General features: G+C 42.3%; 1 protein-coding gene across 1 annotated transcript in view; it reads left to right on the top strand.

Moving 5' to 3' along the window:
• The window catches only part of KIF6 (kinesin family member 6), a 78,446-nt gene that overhangs the window by 50,354 nt on the left and 4,798 nt on the right, over positions 1-23,294 (top strand). The window contains exons 3-7 of the mRNA XM_075863486.1: positions 8,788-8,838; positions 10,301-10,385; positions 10,627-10,762; positions 12,258-12,316; positions 20,684-20,752. Of these exons, the coding sequence (XP_075719601.1) occupies positions 8,788-8,838; positions 10,301-10,385; positions 10,627-10,762; positions 12,258-12,316; positions 20,684-20,752 (400 nt within the window). The remainder of the gene's footprint in view (positions 1-8,787; positions 8,839-10,300; positions 10,386-10,626; positions 10,763-12,257; positions 12,317-20,683; positions 20,753-23,294) is intronic.

Consider the following 23,294-nt stretch of genomic DNA (forward strand, 5'->3'; position numbering starts at 1 on the left):
GTACAGATAATGTAGTAGTGTTACCTGCAGTCCTATGTAACACCACAGATAACACAGTGATAACTCTCTGAGTACAGATAATGTAGTAGATGTTACCTGCAGTCCTATATAACACCACAGATAACATAGTCATATCTCTCTGAGTACAGATAATGTAGTAGATGTTACCTGCAGTCCTATGTAACACCACAGATAACACAGTGATAACAGTTGAGTACAGATAATGTAGTAGATGTTACCTGCAGTCCTATGTAACACCACAGATAACACAGTGATAACTCTCTGAGTACAGATAATGTAGTAGATGTTACCTGCAGTCCTATGTAACACCACAGATAACACAGTGATAAATCTCTGATGACAGATAATGTAGTAGATGTTACTTGCAGTCCTATGTAACACCACAGATAATACAGTGATAACTCTCTGATTACAGATAATGTAGTAGATGTTACTTGCAGTCCTATGTAACACCACAGATAACAGTGATAACTCTCTGATTACAGATAATGTAGTAGATGTTACCTGCAGTCCTATGTAACACCACAGATAACACAGTGATAACTCTCTGAGTACAGATAATGTAGTAGATGTTTCCTGCAGTCCTATGTAACACCACAGATATCACAGTGATAACTCTCTGAGTACAGATAATGTAGTAGATGTTACCTGCAGTCCTATGTAACACCACAGATAACAGTGATAACCCCCTGAGTACAGATAATGTAGTAGTGTTACCTGCAGTCCTATGTAACACCACAGATAACACAGTGATAACTCTCTGAGTACAGATAATGTAGTAGTGTTACCTGCAGTCCTATGTAACACCACAGATAATACAGTGATAACTCTGAGTACAGATAATGTAGTAGATGTTACCTGCAGTCCTATGTAACACTACAGATAACACAGTGATAACTCTCTGAGTACAGATAATGTAGTAGATGTTACCTGCAGTCCTATGTAACACCACAGATAACACAGTGATAACTCTCTGAGTACAGATAATGTAGTAGTGTTACCTGCAGTCCTATGTAACACCAGAGATAATACATTGATAACTCTCTGAGTACAAATAATGTAGTAGATGTTACCTGCAGTCCTATGTAATACCACAGATAACACACAGTGATAACTCTCTGAGCATGGATAATGTAGTAGATGTTACCTGCAGTCCTATGTAACGCCACTCAGAGCTCTGCCACTTGTATTACACGTTTATATCCAGCATTCCGTGTTTCTATCCTGCGCTGATATTCTTATTATATATCTGTATACGGAAGATCTGGTTTTCTGACCTGATAAATGTTCTAATTCTCACTGCCTGCAGCCACCACTAGGGGGAGCTACCTGCTTGTGGATTTGTACTGCTAGTACTGGGAGTTGCAGGTATCTGCTATGACCGTGTCATGACAAGCAGAGAAAGTAATCCAGTGCTGGGCCCTTCCCACAAAGGGCCCCATAGCAGTCGTGTGCCCTGACTCTACGATAGATAAGCCATTGACCACAGATTACACAGGGTGATATCGTTTCGTGCCAAATGACAAACTCCGTGCTGCTATGTCTGTATATTGTAATACTAAAGAGCTGTGCTAGACGTGGGGCTGGGGTGTTCCTGTGATAATGTTCGACACAGCGCAATGTAAATCCTAGAAGTGTCCGTGGCAGCGCTCCACATTCCTTCAGTAAGTCCAGGAAAAGCGCTGGCGACGACACAAACATTTACGAGCTCGTGGTGTTTTTATATCAGCTCGTTAGTTTTACTACTGAACATTTCCAGCGGATTGTTCCCCTGCAGCAATGGTTAAGTCCACGGCCGCGTGTCAGTGTAATTACATATGACATCCTGACATGTGTCTGCGTCTTGTAAATGTGATGTGTGTGACCGGTCACGAGATATGTCATATAGCGAGCTGCGGACATGATGCGTCATACCACAACTCTCAACATCCAGATAATGTCTGCACCACTAGTCAGAGCCATGGAAACAGACACTATGATGGGAGGAAATGTGAAATGTCTGTCTATCCACCTGATACATACATATATATATATATATATATATATATATATATATATATATATATATATATATATATATACACATATACAAAGATACAGATGTAGCCGTCTTTATCTTGACTTTTTCAATGACTTATCAATGGCTTTTGTTGTGTGATATCACGCTGCAGCAAGTTATCAGAGGCATGATAAAGATGGTTACAACCGTGTGTGTGTGTGTGTGTGTGTGTGTGTGTGTGTGTGTGTATATATACTGTGCAAAAGTTTTAGGCAGTTGTGGAAAAATGCTGGAAAGTAAAAATGCTTTAAAAAATAGAAGTGTTGATTTAGTTTTTCTTTTATCATTAACAAAATAAAAATCTAAAGCAAATCAATATTTGGTGTGACCACCCTTTGCCTTCAAAACAGCATCAATTCTTTGAGGTGCACTTGCACAAAGTCATGGCTTTTGTAGGATTATAGTCAGGTGTTGATTAACCAATTATACCAAACAGGTGATAATGATCATTTTTATATGTAGGTTGAAACACATTCATTAACTGTAACAGAAACAGCTGTGTAGGAGGCTTAAAACAGGATGAGGAACAGCCAAACTCTGCTACAAAGATGAGGTTGTGGAAGACAGTTTTATGTCACAGGTCCATCATGGCAAGAATGAGCAGAACAACAAGACACAATGTGGTTATACTGCATTAGCAGGGTCTCTCCCAGGTAAAGATTTCACAGCAGACTGGAGTATCAAGATGTGCTGCTCAAGCTCTACTGAAGAAGCACAAAGAAACGGGCCACGTTGAGGACTGTAGACGCAGTGGTCGGTAAGGAAGCGGCAGATCAAAGACACAACATTGCTTCGAAATCGGAAGATGTCCAGAAGTGCCATCAGCTCAGAACTGGCAGAAACCGGTGGGACCCAGGTACATCCATCTACTGCTTGGAGAAGTCTGTCCAGAAATGCTCTACATGGAAGAATTGCATCTAAAAAGCCAAACCTTCCACATGGAAACAAGGCCAACAGACTCAACTATGCACGAAAACATAGGAACTGAGGTGCAGAAAAATGGCAGTCATCTGCAGTCATGTAATATCTTCTGGAGAATGTTTGATCGGGAAAATAATTTACTCTACATCAAGTTGGTGACCTCAAGAAAACGAGGACTTATCAAAACTTGGAGCTGCCGATGTCCTCAGAACAATGGAGCCGCCACCCGAGAGCCCGGACCTCGCCATCATTCATGGAGAGATCAGGAGGAGCAGAAACCTCTGTGACTGAGCCCTGGAGGTGTTTACAAGATACACGGAAGAAATATCCCTGCACAAGCAAATCTTCCGAGAAGCATGGACGCCAAGGGCGACTGCGTTTCCTGTTTTTACTTTGGGACTCTGAAGAATTAAGAAGGATCACGGCTCTACAAAGGGTCGGACAGTGACTTACCGGGCAGTCACCTATAGGCGGCACTAGGAAGGCCTTCCTTTCTATTTTGCATATTTATTCCCAGGGACCATTGCTCCATAGACTCCTTTACCAGCTGCATCTCCACAAGGTGAATCAGGACCTTCCAAGGACTCTGGAGTATGAATAACTTGTAGACTGGTTTTACAGGGAATTGAATGTGTTTTCTGGGATATATGGATGTATTATTCTTAGGTTGGGCCATAAGATCTTTGTAGGTCTTACCCCTGGGACCCATGGCACTTGCTGGGCCTCTAGATTCTGCTGATCGGTGGGGATCTGGGAGGTCTAACCAACACAGATCATACATCAGTGGGCTATCCCAAAAATAGGGGATCCATGTTATCCATCCCGGAGAATTCTCCATATGGGAGCTCAGCTGATCGTTGCGGGTCCGGCCCGCAGGACATTTCCTCTGTAGCGACCACTGCAGGGGCAATGTAGTATTACGTGTTGGCCATTCATAAAGCTGGGGATGACATATTCTTATACGGCACATGGACCGGGATCATCTTCATGAGACCAAACCATGACAACAAATGAATGGGGGTCTCTGGCTTTCCCCCCTATTTACATTGAACCCCGCCCTGAAACTGACGACTTTTCTGACTCCATAGCACCAAAAAAAAAGATCTCACTGAAACCTACGTGATGTTACGTCCGGTCCGTTGCCTACGAATTATAGTCTGAAGCTAAATATGGCCGCATTATTAAAACAAACGTCCAATAGTGCGGACAATCTGATAATCTGCCAGCAGAACAGAAGAAGAAAGTGAGGACTCCGGGGCCGGGACGTACACGAGAGGACCTGCTGGCATGTTCAGCGTTTGGCAGGGGTCCACCCCTCCCCCCACTAATGGTGACCCGTCAAACCCTCCCATCAATCATCCGCTCAGCGGATACATGTGGAAAAATATTATTTTACTATAAAATGACAGTCAAAAAGTTATTGAGAGCAGAAAAGGAAATGTCAGCGGAGCAGTAATGGTGGAGGACGCCATAACTATAGAGAAGGGGGCGAAAGTCAAGAGAGGGAGGGGCAATCACTGCGCAAAAGCTGATACATTGTATATAACAGCATGATTTAAAGGGAACTTGTTACTGGCAGGTCCTCTATGATTCTTACTCATCCTGTAGGTAGCTGTTCCTTTAAGGAGACCCCTCCCCATTATCTTACAATGACCAGTATATATAATCTATAGGTCTTCCTCCTTCTGTCACGTCATCACTTCGCTGTTATACCTGGGACAGCTATGTGACGTATGGCCGTCACTACAGCCGCATCGAGGGTTTGCACCCAGCTTTCCTAGAAGCCTGAATGTTAAATCCTCCTGGTTATTTAGTGATGTCTCTGATTGTTATATATATCTCCGTTATTATATGGTTACCCCCATCCTTCTACTGCTCTGTGTCAGTCTTTACTGTAGTTCTAGCATTTTATTCATGATTTAAGAAGCTCATGGTCAGAGGGTCCTGCCCTGTGGTTGGGATCTATGGGACCACAGCGTCCTCTCCACCACTCATCATCATCAGTCGTCACCCGCTTCATTCATTGCCTCTCATGTATGAGAAAGTTGACACCAGTTTTTGGTGTAAAATGTGGAGCAAAAATTTTGCAGATGATGAGGTGCGAGATTTTAGCAGCAAAATGTTCTACTTTTCTCGTCACTCGCTAAAATTGGAAAGTGATGAGGAAAGTGGGCGTGGTCTACAAAGAGACGTCGTTTACGCCAGATTCATAAAGTAGAAAAGGTGGAAATGGCGCAAATCTAGGTCTGTTCATAGCAGGACTTATACCGTGACGGATCCGTAATCTCGCCAGCAGGAACATCTATTCCTTCCGCAGCCGCTGCTCCTCGTTTTCTGCATTCCTGGATATTAATCAAGGTGAAAACCTCATCACTCCTGTCCGGAAGCCAAGTCACTGCGCGGAGGCCGGGATTCCCTGCCCTCCCACCTCATCGTATTTGGTTTGACAACCTGATTTATTGCTTTACGTCCAATTGTACCCCAATTTATATGAGACACCTCCGAATATAATCCCATAGAGATACTGGAGGTATTTAAAGGGCCACACCAGACAATCATATGATTTTTCGCGGGACTGTCCAGTGAAGCAGGAAGGGTTGGGATTTATGTCAATTTGTGTAAAAGGAGCCTCTCTGTGCTTTTTTGGGGGCTTAAAATGTCCCCAAATTTGGGATTGAAATGTTAGAAATTAGCCACAAAATATTTGCTATAGTTACTGGTTTTACCGTTTACCACATTTTTTAATGCACCCGGCTCCGCATAAACGGCTCTCCCCATTGGCTATTGTGATAGGAGGAGTCGGCATAGCTCCTCCCTCCGTGATGTCCGCACTGAACTACATTACCCAGTGTGCTCAGCTTTCATTGCCTGTCTGTATATTACTCAGTGTGTTCTCTCCATGGTCACATATATGATTTATAAGCTTTGTATATATTTAACCATTTGTAGGTCTGTAACTTGTTGATTTCATAGCAGTCTGCAGCTTTCATGGGATGCTGGGAGTTGTAGTTTCACAACAGCTGGAGAGTGACTGGGTGTAAAACGTTGAGGTGAATGTGTAAGGAATATACATTCCTATTTTTGGAATCTGGATTTAGCTTAAACACACAAATATAGATATATATATTTAGATTAATTTCCGCATGTTCCAGCATAGTGAGACGGATGACAGGGAGAGGACAGTCTAAGGCTCTGTTCACACGCAAACACAAAATCGTCTGAAAATACGGAGCTGTTTTCAAGGGAAAACAGCTCCTGATTTTCAGACGTTTTTTCAGCCACTCGCGATTTTCGCAACGTTTTTTTTTTACGGCCGTTTTTGGAGCTGTTTTCTATAGAGTCTATGAAAGACTGCTCCGAAAACGTCCCAAGAAGTGACCTGCACTTCTTTTTCGCGGCCGCTTTGAAAAACAGTCGCGTGAAAAAACGACCCATCGGAACAGAACTCCGTTTTTCCCATTGCAGTGAATGGGCAGATGTTTGGAGGCGTTCTGCTTCCGATTTTTCGGGCGTTTACGGCCCGAAAAATGTCCGAAAATAGGCCGTGTGAACATACCCTTACAGTTATTGCTTGCCAGGGAGAGCTGACAGAGGGAGGAGGAGAATAAGGAGTGATTACATATAGACACAGACTTGTAGGTTTTGTCCTTGGCCGGGTGACAGGTATAATGAGAATATAAAATGGCTGACAGGAAGAAGCTTCTTCAGAAACCGCAGGCAGGAGGAAACTGGACACAAACAGCGGAGCTTATGAGAGTCCGACAAACCATATGTGCAACCTGTACAGCTGCCCGGGGGCTCTACAAGCAAGGGGGCTCATTACTACCTTAAGTTAAAAAATAAAATACGGTCTATAAGATTGTACATAAGGGTCTACAGTCCAGGGGTCAGCAACTTTCGGCACACCAGCTGTTGTAAAACTACAATTCCCAGCATGCCTTTGGCTGTCAAGGCATGCTGGGAGTTGTAGTTTCACAGCAGCTGGAGGTTGCTGACCACTGGTGGTCAGTGACTAGCTAGGGGCCCATATACAGGCATTGTACAGGGACCTTCTGCCGTCCATGTCCGCCCTGGGACTGCACACCATAACCGCACAGGAGTCGGCAGCGTCGGCAGGCTTCCATCTTTGTCTGGAGTAATTTATCTTCTGAACTTCACATCTCCATTACGCTATTAATCAGCCGGTACTTTGTGCAGCACCAAATGGTCCATCTCCTGCACCTTAATCCCGCTAATAAAAGCTGCCTGGATGAAGATGGACGTCCTGGCGCGGCTGTAATATCTCATGGCTCTGACCCAGCGCAGTCTTATGCTCAGAGCCGTCAGGTTATAGTTCATGTACAGGTAACGGGGAGATGACATCATCGTTCAGTCAATTCAGGAACTAACACGGGGAGAGCGAGGAAAATCGTCCCAGTAATAAAATAAATGTGGGACTGTGATACACGTGTCTGCTTTACTTTAAGGCTATGTTCACACGCAGAGTCAAAAACGTCTCAAAATACAGAGCTGTTTTCAAGGGAAAACAGACGCTGATTTTCAGACGTTTTTTTTTGTGCCACTCGCGATTTTCGCGGCCGTTTTTGGAGCTTTTTTCAATAGAGTCTATGGAAAACCGTTCCAAAAACGTCCCGAGAAGTGTCCTGCACTTCTTTTTCGCAGCCATTTTTTTTTTACGCGGCCGTTTTAAAAAACGGACGTGTAAAAAAAACGGCCGAGGACTGGAAAATGGCGCGCAATTGAAAACAATTTAGACATATACTGCACCCTTGTGATGATGTCACTGCACCCTTGTGATGATGTCACTGCACCCTAGTGATGATGTCACTGCACCCTTGTGATGATGTCACTAATTCTTCCCAGGAGCCCAGAGACCCGAGAGGTTCAGCAGTGATTATACGATGCTTAGATGAAGCTGTAGAAAGACTGTGGGGACATTTTTATTTTTGGCTTGGACATGATTTCCTCCGGCCGGTCAGTTTCACATCATTATTAGTAAGCGATCGTCTTCATTATCTGCCTCCTCTCCCCGTCCAGCTGATCACAAGTCTCGGATGCCTCAAATCTGGCCAAAGCGAAGAGATTTTATCAGGAGGTTCCATGACAGCGAGCGGCAGGCTGAGCGTTCACCTCCCCGGAGTCACATTAATCCAATCCATTATCTATGTGAACAGGGGCTCAACCAAGTGATCCATCTACTTAAAGGGATACAATGTATCAGTCTGGAGTCCGGAGCTCACAGAGCATTGTCTACACTGGATACAATTGTATCCACCCCTCAGCTGTGTGAGCTGGACTAGATCAGAAGGAGTTCTCAGCCACTAGGTATGAACAAGAATGTTTTCATTCATTGACTGCAAGTAGAGATGTTAACAATGGTGATGAATTGGAACTCAAAGTCTTTTAGAAAGCAGCAGAACTATTCATTGTACAAAACTCGATGTCCGATGATTTGATACGTACCTGCTGCTTCTCAGAGTGGAGTAGAGAACAGTTACCCCACTATTAGTCCTATATCCTGGCGTCTTCCTCTTCTGTCATGATTGTTCTTCAGGTGTCCAGGAAAGCTGGGTGATAAACCCCTGGAGTCTGTAATGGCAGCTGCACCGGTTGTCACTCTCCTATAAATAGATGGAACTAGGGAATAGATGTTTTACATAACCGGAGCCTCAGGGACTGATATTTATTGGGGATGTCTTGATATTTTACTGTTCTGTGAAGCTGATAGTGAAAATATAAGATCCTGATCTAATGAAATCGATTTTTCCCCGTGTCTCCCCTGACAGATCATGTGAAGGCGGCAGTGGAGCAGCGGAGGATGCAGCGGGCAGCACTAGGTCAGCACTTTGTGTATTCTGCACGCCACTTATGACGCAGCAATGGCGCCGCGCGGAGTAACAGAAATTCTCTCACATGATGTTATTTTCAGAATCATTTCTTAGACCTACAGAACGGACCCGACAATGACCTTACAGGGTTACACGGAGCTTCACATCCCCTATCATCATATCCTCACTGACGCTACAGAAGACAGCAGTCAAGTCTAATCTAGTCATGAACTTCAGACTCAGGCCCTGCACTGCACAGCGTACAGGCCGCCACACACATCATACGGGCCGCCACACACATCATACGGGCCGCCACACACATCATACGGGCCGCCACACACATCATACGGGCCGCCACACACAGCGTACAGGCCGCCACACACATCATACGGGCCGCCACACACAGCGTACGGGCCGCCACACACAGCGTACAGGCCGCCACACACATCATACGGGCCGCCACACACAGCGTACAGGCCGCCACACACATCATACGGGCCGCCACACACATCATACGGGCCGCCACACACAGCGTACAGGCCGCCACACACATCATACGGGCCGCCACACACAGCGTACGGGCCGCCACACACATCATACGGGCCGCCACACACAGCGTACGGGCCGCCACACACAGCGTACAGGCCGCCACACACAGCGTACGGGCCGCCACACACAGCATACGGGCCGCCACACACAGCATACGGGCCGCCACACACAGCATACAGGCTGCCACACACAGCGTACGGGCCGCCACACACAGCATACAGGCCGCCACACACAGTATACGGGCCGCCACACACAGCGTGGTGCTCAACCTGCTGTAATAGGACGACTGCAACTACAGGATCAGGGGACCTGACATCACACACACAGGGCCGGGACAGGGGTAGACATAGAACACATATATGAGACAGTGCCCCCAAATAAGAGCCAACCACAGTGCCCCTATAAAAGAACGAACCACAGTGGCACCATAAAAGAACGAACCACAGTGGCACCATAAAACAGCCAACCACAGTGCTCCTATAAAACAGCCAACCACAGTGCTCCTATAAAACAGCCAACCACAGTGCCCCCATAAAACAGCCAACCACAGTGACCCTATAAAATCGCCAGTCACAGTGCTCCCATAAATGAGCCAGATACACTGCCCCCATAAAAGAGCCAAGTACAGTGCTCCCATAAGAGCCAGCCACAGATCCCCCATAAAAGAGCCAATTACAGTGCTCCCATAAAAGAGTGAGCCACAGTGCCCCCCTAAATACATTTTTTTACAGGGATCTACTCTGTGATGATCTCCAGATCTAGGGATGATTATTCTAGGTTAGGTGCCGCTGCTCTTGAATGACCCCCGCTGCTTTCTTATTCTCTGACTTTGCTCCAAGATGTTTTGTGCTCCCTGGAATCTCTGCCAAGATGGAAATCACGTCTTCGCCAAAGTATTTATCATTTCACAAACATCCCCTAGGTGTTTCCAGCGCCGATGATGAAGCGAACAAGTACGATCCAGCAGAGGAGGAGCTACGGAATCAGATGGAAGCGGAAAAGAAGCGGTATGCCGCCGTGAGGGGGAGGGGCGATGTGGAGGAGGGGGCAAAATAAGCCATCTGGTTGTAGAATAAGATGTCTGTGATAAAGTCTAGCGACGGGGGAGGGAAAAATATATATATGTATATGACACCTGCTGCACCGATCCTACACTCCACCCTCATTACTGATGTATACGGCTCAGGGCTATGCCACTATATATCTAACCTAATTCCCATGAACTAACTGTTCACCATCATGTCTTAGATATAAAACACGTTTCAGTCGACTCAAAAGCCTGAAGACGGAGATCGAACACCTGCAGCTTCTACTAGAGAAGGCGAAGGTCAAACTGCAGAAAGATTTTGAGGACTGGTGGTCTCAGGAGGCCTCGAACTTACAGGTAAAACGTGAAGTCATCATCCCATTACTAGAAATAAGCTGCTCTAATGACTGGATAGGCTTCATTCTCAGTGATGTCACCGCTGCTCTCTAGTGAATGGATAGGCTGCATTCTCAGTGATGTCCCCGCTGCTCTAATGACTGGATAGGCTTCATTCTCAGTGATGTCACCGCTGCTCTCTAGTGAATGGATAGGCTGCATTCTCAGTGATGTCCCCGCTGCTCTAATGACTGGATAGGCTTCATTCTCAGTGATGTCACCGCTGCTCTAATGACTGGATAGGCTTCATTCTCAGTGATGTCACCGCTGCTCTCTAGTGAATGGATAGGCTGCATTCTCAGTGATGTCCCCGCTGCTCTAATGACTGGATAGGCTTCATTCTCAGTGATGTCACCGCTGCTCTCTAGTGAATGGATAGGCTGCATTCTCAGTGATGTCACCGCTGCTCTCTAGTGAATGGATAGGCTGCATTCTCAGTGATGTCACCGCTGCTCTCTAGTGAATGGATAGGCTGCATTCTCAGTGATGTCACCGCTGCTCTCTAGTGAATGGATAGGCTGCATTCTCAGTGATGTCACCGCTGCTCTCTAGTGAATGCATAGGCTGCATTCTCAGTGATGTCACCGCTGCTCTCTAGTGAATGGATAGGCTGCATTCTCAGTGATGTCACGGCTGCTCTCTAGTGAATGGATATTCTGCATTCTCAGTGCTGTCACCGCTGCTCTCTCGTGAATGGATATTCTGCATTCTCAGTGATGTCACCGCTGCTCTCTAGTGAATGGATAGGCTGCATTCTCAGTGATGTCACCGCTGCTCTCTAGTGAATGGATAGGCTGCATTCTCAGTGATGTCACCGCTGCTCCCTAGTGAATGGATAGGCTGTATTTTCAGTGATGTCACCGCTGCTCTCTAGTGAATGGATAGGCTGTATTCTCAGTGATGTCATTGCTGCTCTCTAGTGAATGGATAGGCTGCATTCTCAGTGATGTCACCGCTGCTCTCTAGTGAATGGATAGGCTGCATTCTCAGTGATGTCACCGCTGCTCTCTAGTGAATGGATAGGCTGCATTCTCAGTGATGTCACCGCTGCTCTCTAGTGAATGGATAGGCTGCATTCTCAGTGAGGTCACTACTGCTCTCTAGTGAATGGATAGGCTGCATTCTCAGTGAGGTCACTACTGCTCTCTAGTGAATGAATAGGCTGCACTCTCAGTGATGTCACCGCTGCTCTCTAGTGAATGGATAGGCTGCATTCTCAGTGATGTCACCGCTGCTCTCTAGTGAATGGATAGGCTGCATTCTCAGTGATGTCACCGCTGCTCTCTAGTGAATGGATAGGCTGCATTCTCAGTGATGTCACCGCTGCTCTCTAGTGAATGGATAGGCTGCATTCTCAGTGATGTCACCGCTGCTCTCTAGTGAATGGATAGGCTGCATTCTCAGTGTTTTCACATTTTTCAGGGGACTCATTTTTTGTTTGTTTTACTTCCTGCAGACTCCGCAAGAAGTAGATGTGCGCGGTTCCTCGTCACTTTCCTTGCAGCACCAACACAGGTAAGAGCAGCATATACTATGGGCTATATATCATCAGTAACAATACTAGTATATATTATTTCTTAAACCTCCGACCACACTCAATGTCTTATTACCATTACAGGCTAAGAAGGAGACAATTTGTTGCCAGAGGCTGAAAATTTGATCAAACAGTGGCAACCAAGGTGGCAGCAGACGCAGTCAGGACTAATGTCAAAAATAACAAACAGCCATTGCTCTCATCTCTGATTTACTAATATTTGAACCTCAGAGTCCTGTAAACATTGCTAAGTGATTATAATTATTAGAGCAATGCAGAAGTATTAGACCCCCACGGCAATAGATTTCCTTTGTGCAGTTGTAACAAATTTACTTTGCATTCCAACGAAACCACAAATCCTTCAAACACTTTATTTCTCTTCCCTCCACCCTGATAAAAGGCAATGTCCCCGGGGCCCGGTTCATTCACTTCAGTGGGGGGGGAGCCCTGAGCGCCGCAGAGAACACGAGATTCAGTTACCCATTCCATGGAATATAATCATAATAAGAAACTTATCACCTGCTCAGCGTTTAGGGATCGGGGTAAATCTGAGGTTCTGCACGTTTTCCCTCTTGACCCCTGATTCAACATTATACAGAAAGACGAGATGGCACAGCTGGCGCGGCTTGTGATGGTGCCAGCCTGTACATCCATGTCCAATAAATACTGATAGGAACAGCTGTTTCCAACACAGCCTGGAAAAGACATAATTTCTTATAATCCCATTTCCACAATCCTGCAACAAAAATTAGGCATATATAAAGTATACAGGACGACTGAGAACTGTGCACATGCAAGTGAATATTTACCATGACACAAATACAAATGTGAATTTAGATATTTCATAAAAATGTAGATAAATTACTTTAACCTATATACAGAGATATACTCAAAAAGAGACTAAAGTGACTGATATTTAACAGCAGTGTAGTAAATAACAATATATCTACTATAATACTGCCCCCTATATACAAGAATATAACTACTATAATACTGCCCCCTATATACAAGAATATAACTACTATAATACTGCTCCCTATATACAAGAATATAACTACTATAATACTGCTCCTATATACAAGAATATAACTACTATAATGCCCCTATATACAAGAATATAACTACTATAATACTGCCCCCTATATACAAGATTATAACTACTATAATACTGCCCCTATATACAAGAATATAACTACTATAATACTGCCCCCTATATACAAGAATATAACTACTATAATACTGCTCCCTATATACAAGAATATAACTACTATAATGCCCCTATATACAAGAATATAACTACTATAATACTGCTCCTATATACAAGAATATAACTACTATAATACTGCCCCCTATATACAAGAATATAACTGCTATAATACTGCCCTATATACAAGAATATAACTACTATAATACTGCTCCTATATACAAGAATATAACTACTATAATACTGCCCCCTATAAACAAGAATATAACTACTATAATACTGCCCTATATACAAGAATATAACTACTATAATACTGCTCCTATATACAAGACTATAACTACTATAATACTGCCCCCTATATACAAGAATATAACCACTATAATACTGCTCCTATATACAAGAATATAACTACTATAATACTACCCCTATATACAAGAATATAACCACTATAATACTGCTCCTATACACAAGAATATAACTACTATAATACTGCTCCCTATATACAAGAATATAACTACTATAATACTGCTCCTATATACAAGAATATAACTACTATAATACTGCTCCTATATACAAGAATATAACTACTATAATACTGCCCCTATATACAAGAATATAACTACTATAATACTGCTCCTATATACAAGAATATAACTACTATAATACTGCCCCTATATACAAGAATATAACTACTATAATACTGCCCCCTATATACAAGAATATAACTACTATAATACTGCTCCTATATACAAGAATATAACTACTATAATACTGCCCCCTATATACAAGAATATAACTACTATAATACTGCCTCCTATATACAAGAATATAACTACTATAATACTGCTCCTATATACAAGAATATAACTACTATAATGCCCCTATATACAAGAATATAACTACTATAATACTGCTCCTATATACAAGAATATAACTACTATAATACTGCCCCCTATATACAAGAATATAACTACTATAATACTGCTCCTATATACAAGAATATAACTACTATAATACTACCCCTATATACAAGAATATAACTACTATAATACTGCCCCTATATACAAGAATATAACTACTATAATACTGCTCCTATATACAAGAATATAACTACTATAATACTGCCCCCTATATACAAGAATATAACTACTATAATACTGTCCCCTATATACAAGAATATAACTAATATAATACTGCCCTCTATATACAAGAATATAACTACTATAATACTGCTCCCTATATACAAGAATGTAACTACTATAATACTGCTCCTATATACAAGAATATAACTACTATAATACTGCCCCTATATACAAGAATATAACTACTATAATACTGCCCCTATATACAAGAATATAACTACTATAATACTGCTCCTATATACAAGAATATAACTACTATAATACTGCCCCCTATATACAAGAATATAACTACTATAATACTGTCCCCTATATACAAGAATATAACTAATATAATACTGCCCTCTATATACAAGAATATAACTACTATAATACTGCTCCCTATATACAAGAATGTAACTACTATAAAACTGCTCCTATATACAAGAATATAACTACTATAATACTGCCCCTATATACAAGAATATGACTACTATAATACTGCTCCTATATACAAGAATATAACTACTATAATACTGCCCCTATATACAAGAATATAACTACTATAATACTGCCCCCTATATACAAGAATATAACTACTACAATACTGCTCCTATATACAAGAATATAACTACTATAATACTGCCCCTATATACAAGAATATAACTACTATAATACTGCCCCCTATATACAAGAATATAACTACTATAATACTGCCCCCTATATACAAGAATATAACTACTATAATACTGCTCCTATATACAAGAATATAACTACTATAATACTGCCCCTATATACAAGAATATAACTACTATAATACTGCCCCCTATATACAAGAATAGAACTACTATAATACTGCTCCTATATACAAGAATATAACTACTATAATACTGCCCCTATATACAAGAATATAACTACTATAATACTGATCTCTATATACAAGAATATAACTACTATAATACTGCCCCCTATATACAGGAATATAACTACTATAATACTGCCCCCTATATACAAGAATATAACTACTATAATACTGCCCCCATATACAAGAATATAACTACTATAATACTGCCCCCTATATACAAGAATATAACTACTATAATACTGCCTCCTATATACAAGAATATAACTACTATAATACTGCCCCCTATATACAAGAATATAACTACTATAATACAGCTCCTATATACAAGAATATAACTACTATAATACTGCCACTATATACAGGAATATAACTACTATAATACTGCCCCCTATATACAAGAATATAACTACTATAATACTGCCCCTATATACAAGAATATAACTACTATAATACTGCCCCCTACATACAAGAATATAACTACTATAATACTGACCCCTATGTACAAGAATATAACTACTATAATACTGCCACTATATACAGGAATATAACTACTATAATACTGCCCCCTATATACAAGAATATAACTACTATAATACTGCCCCTATATACAAGAATATAACTACTATAATACTGCCCCCTATATACAAGAATATAACTACTATAATACTGCCCCTATATACAAGAATATAACTACTATAATACTGCCCCCTATATACAAGAATATAACTACTATAATACAGCTCCTATATACAAGAATATAACTACTATAATACTGCCACTATATACAGGAATATAACTACTATAATACTGCCCCCTATATACAAGAATATAACTACTATAATACTGCCCCTATATACAAGAATATAACTACTATAATACTGCCCCCTATATACAAGAATATAACTACTATAATACTGACCCCTATGTACAAGAATATATCTACTATAATACTGCCCCTATATACAGGAATATAACTACTATAATACTGCCCCCTATATACAAGAATATAACTACTATAATACTGCCCCCTATATACAAGAATATAACTACTATAATACTGCCCCCTATATACAAGACTATAACTACTATAATACTGGTCCTATATACAAGAATATAACTAATATAATACTGCCCTCTATATACAAGAATATAACTACTATAATACTGCCCCTATATACAGGAATATAACTGCTATAATACTGCCTCCTATATACAAGAATATAACTACTATAATACTGCCCCCTATATACAAGAATATAACTACTATAATACTGCCCCTATATACAAGAATATAACTACTATAATACTGCTCCTATATACAAGAATAGAACTACTATAATACTGCCCCTATATACAAGAATATAACTACTATAATACTGCCCCTATATACAAGAATATAACTACTATAATACTGCCCCTATATACAGGAATATAACTGCTATAATACTGCCTCCTATATACAAGAATATAACTACTATAATACTGCCCCCTATATACAAGAATATAACTACTATAATACTTCTCCTATATACAAGAATATAACTACTATAATACTGCCCCCTATATACAAGAATATAACTACTATAATACTGCCCCTATATGCAAGAATATAACTACTATAATACTGCCCCCTATATACAAGAATATAACTACTATAATACTGCCCTCTATATACAAGAATATAACTACTATAATACTGCCCCTATATACAAGAATATAACTACTATAATACTGCCCCCTATACACAAGAATATAACTACTATAATACTGCTCCTATATACAAGAATATAACTACTATAATACTGCTCCTATATACAAGAATATAACTACTATAATACTGCTCCTATATACAAGAATATAACTACTATAATACTACTCCCTATATACAAGAATATAACTACTATAATACTACTCCTATATACAAGAATATAACTACTATAATACTGCTCCTATATACAAGAATATAACTACTATAATACTGCTCCTATATACAAGAATATAACTACTATAATACTGCTCCTATATACAAGAATATAACTACTATAATACTGCCCTCTATATACAAGAATATAACTACTATAATACTGCTCCCTATATACAAGAATATAACTACTATAATACTGCCCCTATATACAAGAATATAACTACTGTAATACTGCCCTCTATATACAAGAATATAACTACTATAATACTGCTCCCTATATACAAGAATATAACTACTATAATACTGCTCCTATATACAAGAATATAACTACTATAATACTGCCCCCTATATACAAGAATATAACTACTATAATACTGCCCCCTATATACAAGAATATAACTACTATAATACTGCCCCCTATATACAAGAATATAACTACTATAATACTGCCCCCTATATACAAGAATATAACTACTATAATACTGCCCCCTATATACAAGAATATAACTACTATAATACTGCTCCTATACATACAAGAATATAACTACTATAATACTGCTCCCTATATACAAGAATATAACTACTATAATACTGCCCCCTATATACAAGAATATAACTACTATAATACTGCTCCTATATACAAGAATATAACTACTATAATACTGCTCCTACATACAAGAATATAACGACTATAATACTGCTCCTATATACAAGAATATAACTACTATAATACTGCCCCTATATACAAGAATATAACTACTATAATACTACTCCTATATACAAGAATATAACTACTATAATACTGCCCCCTATATACAAGAATATAACAACTATAATACTGCCTCCTATATACAAGAATATAACTACTATACTACTGCCCCTATATACAAGAATATAACTACTATAATACTGCCCCTATATACAAGAATATAACTACTATTAGGGTATGTGCACACACACTAATTACGTCCGTAATTGACGGACGTATTTCGGCCGCAAGTACCGGACCGAACACAGTGCAGGGAGCCGGCTCCTAGCATCATACTTATGTACGATGCTAGGAGTCCCTGCCTCGCTGCAGGACAACTGTCCCGTACTGTAAACATGTTTTTAGTACGGGACAGTTGTCCTGCAGAGAGGCAGGGACTCCTAGCATCGTACATAAGTATGATGCTAGGAGCCCGGCTCCCTGAACTGTGTTCGGTCCGGTACTTGCGGACGAAATACGTCCGTCAATTACGGACGTAATTAGTGTGTGTGCACATACCCTAATACTGCCCCCTATATACAAGAATATATTCAGTACAAGTGAGCAGAGTTGGTGAGGCGGCTCGGTCACTATACAGGCTGTGTATTAGGTTTATCACGTTTTATTTAGTAGATATGTTGGAGTGAGAGGAATCGTCCACTGTCAGTGCAGCGGGGGAGGGATGACTTATAATAAAGGTACAGGTAGTTGTTTAGAGGTGTGGCTTCTAGAAGGGGGTGGGGCTTATAATTCCGCCGATCCTGTGCTCACAGACTGTAGTGGTTTGGGCTTTTCTCCGGAGTCACACATGGAATATTTACACTATTTGTGGGAATGTTGGGGGATCGGCATCCTCATGGATGTGCTGGGGGAGGGGGATGTGCCGTTACATGACTGGTCGGTGACTGCGTGACACATCGGTAGCGCTGCTGCTGCGGCGTTGACTTTCCTTGCGGTACCGCATCAGATGTTCTTTGCTCCCTTGCGGTCGATTCCAGCGGTTTTGATTTTGTGCGGTTTTCTTTTAAGCGATTGTCTAATCATCTCTGCAGAGTATCCTCAGTCCTGAGCAACGGACTTCGCGCATTCTTCGCCTCTTCACGGTAAGAAATCTAGACCGCGGGGAACCGTCCAGCGCCGCCCGCAGGGGGGACGATGAAGCGAATCGGTTCGCGCTATCTGCTGCGCTTCCCACATGTTACAGAAATGTCTAATCTGCTGCTCTCGTCATGGCGGAGATTAGAGCGCGACTGTTCACACCGGAGCCGCCTCCACATCCCCCTCACCTCAGCAGATGAACCTAACAGATGTGGAGTAAAACCCTCAGCGGAGCTCAGGGGAGTCCACAGGAAAGTGTTGCTGCTCGCTTCCAGTTGCGGTGTTAATTAGCTGACATTTCATAGCGTCCTTACGCTTTATCCGTATAATCCGGCAGCGGCTGCTCTCCTGTTGAGCGCCAAACTCACGTCTCACATATCAAGTTCTTTCATTGAAATTAAGATCTTTCTTATGTGCTACTTCGGCTGCTTGATGCAGAGCTCCACATCTGAACGTGACCACAATCCGGAGTTACATCTCATTTTATACTCCAGTTACATCCAAAGCTCATTTTATACTCCAGTTACATCCAAAGCTCATTTTATACTCCTGTTACATCCAAAGCTGCATTAGCAAGTCATAGTCGTCAGTCACAAAAGCTACTTTTATAAGGCTTATACACCAAACGCATCCAGCACTGCATTTACAGGTCTTATACTCCTGTCGCAACCAGAGCTGCATTAACAAGTCATATAGTCCAGTGACATCCAGAGATGCTTTCAGAAGTCTTATACTGATGTCACAACCGGAGCTGCATTCAGAAGTCATACAATCCAGGGACATCTAGAGCTGCATTCACAAGTTTTATTCTCCTGTCACAACCAGAGCTGCATTCACACAAGTCATACAATCCAGTCACATCCATCGTCAAATGCACAGTTCTGCTAGCTGCTGCATTGAGCTGACACTGACACACATCTAACAGCTTATATTGTTCTCACTCAGACAATACCTGGTATACACAACATCTCTCGCAATGCAGCACAGCAGAGTTCTGTGAATACACTGAACAAGCTGGAGCTGCAGTGAACGTGAAGTCAGGGCTAAGAGGAAACCACCGGGATAAACCTCACCCCAGCCCAATTTTGCAAAATGTGATCACCTCAGAAGGGAGACTTGTGTCCCAGAGGAGCCTGGGAGCTTCTCGCTGCGTCCACGAGACTCACAATCATTACACAAAAAATGCAGAACCTCCTGAGTTAGGATGGAGCTCTGCTGCCACCTAGTGGAAAATGTCAGACACTGCAACTGGAGACTATTGACAATAAACTGATACAACGTAACCAGAAGGAAATCAGATATTCATAATTCTAAAGATATTGAAATCTGATGAGTTATTTATTCCACATGAGATGTTTCAGACCCTTTAACTATTCACCTTCCTTCTACAGAATTTCAAGTAACGTTGATCCTGCCATCTCCAGCAGCCCCAGGAGCAGCGTACAGAGGCCGGCATCCAGGTAACATCAGACTCCACTCCATGTGCCCAGATATAATGCAGATGATCCCCTCCTCCTACTGTACACTCAGGATCTGCTCCCCAACATCCACTCTGACCACAAATACAATTTGGGCCTGATCTTAACCTTTCCTTATGATCATTCAGTCCTCCCTTTACTTATAGAGAAGTTTAGAAACACCCCCCTCCTATTTACTATGCTGGGGACACTGCTGACAGCATGGGGGATGTGTGTAGGAACGGAAGACGTTCCTCTGACTGGTGTCGGTGAGATCCACGACAAGTAGGTGAACCAGAGAATCCCACAGAGGCATAGGTTCTGCTACAACACTACAACGTCCAGCAGAAGACAACCCTATATGAAGGTGGAGCAGATACTTTAGAGTTTATGCCTTTTTTAAGTGAACAGTGGATGTTGCGGTGCAGTTTCCTCTGTCGTTCTTGTGTTCTTCATAGCTGTCAGGGGCGCACTCAGGAATGATAGGGCACATAGCAGTGGCGTGGTCTGCCACTAAGACATGTATGCCACTGGCTGTAGCGTGGAGCCCAAGGTACCTCCGTCCCATCCACCTGACCATACAGAACTCACACTCCGCTCACAACCTATAAATTCAGCTGTTAGTGGAGATGAAGAATGTCATATGTAAAGTGAATCTCCACTTTTAACACTATTTCGTTTTTAGATCCAAAATTCGGTGCCGATGAATTTCAGTATTTATTTTTATAGGGATCCAATTCCATAGAATTACATGATAAAATGTAATCTACCTGCAGCCACCACTAGGGGGAGCGCAATGTATACAGCTCACATTGAACTCAATAATAAATCTGAATGCAGTAAGCTCCCCCTAGTGGTGTCTGCAGGCAACAGATTGTTATCTTGTAACTCTATGGGAGCTGTGCGTATGTATATATATAAAAATCTCCATGGCAGTGTGGAGAGAATCGGGGGAATTAACTTATAAACAAAGCCCCTCGCTCTATAAAGATCTATTATGTAATTACTCAGTGGAGGAGTGACATGCGGCCGACATCCCACTGCAATAGCCGCGTTCTGTACCCGGCTGTATAACCCCTTAGATGTGACGTCAATAGCGACTGCAGCATCTAAGCCAGGGGTCTCAAACTCGGCCGGGTAAGTGGGCCACATATAGAAAAAATGGGAAGTTGACGGGCCGCATTACTTTCAAATTTGATACAATACAAAATTATTGTTAATCAATTTAGTTATTTGATCTACTATAATAATAATAATAATACTACACTACTATAATAATACATTACTATAATAATAGCGCTAGGTTTAAAATTTGAGATATTTCTCCACGTGCTTATTTCAACAATCCAGTTTTCCAATTTAAGTGTCGCTAAATGCAGTCCGGTGGCTCAGTTGGCAGTATTTGGCAGACACACATGTCAAGATTGGGCAGCCCCTTTTTAGATCGTGCCACAGTGCCCTCCGCGGATGCAGCCACAGTGCCCTCTGCAGATAATGCCACACACCTCCCAAGTAGATAGCTCCATTGGGGCTCTCTCTAGGAGTGGAATCCCCAGCCAGAGCGTTGCCGACGCTTTGGCTGGGGATTCCTCTACTGTTGGAGCCCCTGACGTCACTGTCCATACACAGTGACATCAGAGGATCCTCTTGGACCAGAATGTGATATCAGGGGCAACCCCAGAGCCGGAGTCCCAGAGCAGGGCACTAGTATAGGCTCTGCGCTAGACCTCTGGGGAAGCCATTAACATCAGTGTCCATATATGGACAGTGATGTCAGGGGCTTGCCCAGAGCTGGAGTCCCAGAGCAGAGCTGTTTCTAGCACTCTGCCTGGGTTTCCAGTTCTGCTCCTGACATCACTATCCATATATGGACATGGATGTCAGGGGCAACCCCAGAGCTGGAGTCCTTGGCAGAGCGCTAGTAGGCTTTTCCTGGCACTCCAGCTGTGCTCCTGACATCACTGGGACTCCTCCTCTGGGGAAGCCCCTCACATCACAGTCTATGTATGGACAGCGATGTCAGAGGCTTCCCCAGAGTTCCGGAGCAGAGCCGATACTAGCGCTCTGCCCGAGACTCCAGCTCTGGGGAAGACCCTGACACACTGTCCATATATGGACAGCGATGTCAGGGAATTCCACAGAGTCCCAGAGCAGAGCCTGTACTAGCGCTCTGCCCGGGACTCCGGCTCTGGGGAAGCCCCAGACTTCGCTGTCCATATATGGACAGCGATGTCAGGGAATTCCAGAGTGCCGGAGCAGAGTCTGTACTAGCGGCTCTGTGTCCCGCGGGCCGCGTGCTTGAGACCCCTGATCTAAGCGGTCAGACAGACTCTATGGGCATCCTGATGGTTTTCCATGGCAGCCGGGGGCCTAATAAAGACCCCCAGGCCGGCCATGACTATTGTGAAGTCCTCTGGTGGGACTAGAAACAAATCTATTAAATTAAATGAAGATTTTTTTTAAAATAAAAAATCACTTACGTATTTGGTCTCTGCAATCATAACTCCCGGTATAATAAAGATAAGACGCCGTGTGAACCGCCCGG

Source organism: Rhinoderma darwinii, chromosome 4 (assembly GCF_050947455.1).
Source record: "Rhinoderma darwinii isolate aRhiDar2 chromosome 4, aRhiDar2.hap1, whole genome shotgun sequence".
Taxonomy (NCBI): domain Eukaryota; kingdom Metazoa; phylum Chordata; class Amphibia; order Anura; family Rhinodermatidae; genus Rhinoderma; species Rhinoderma darwinii.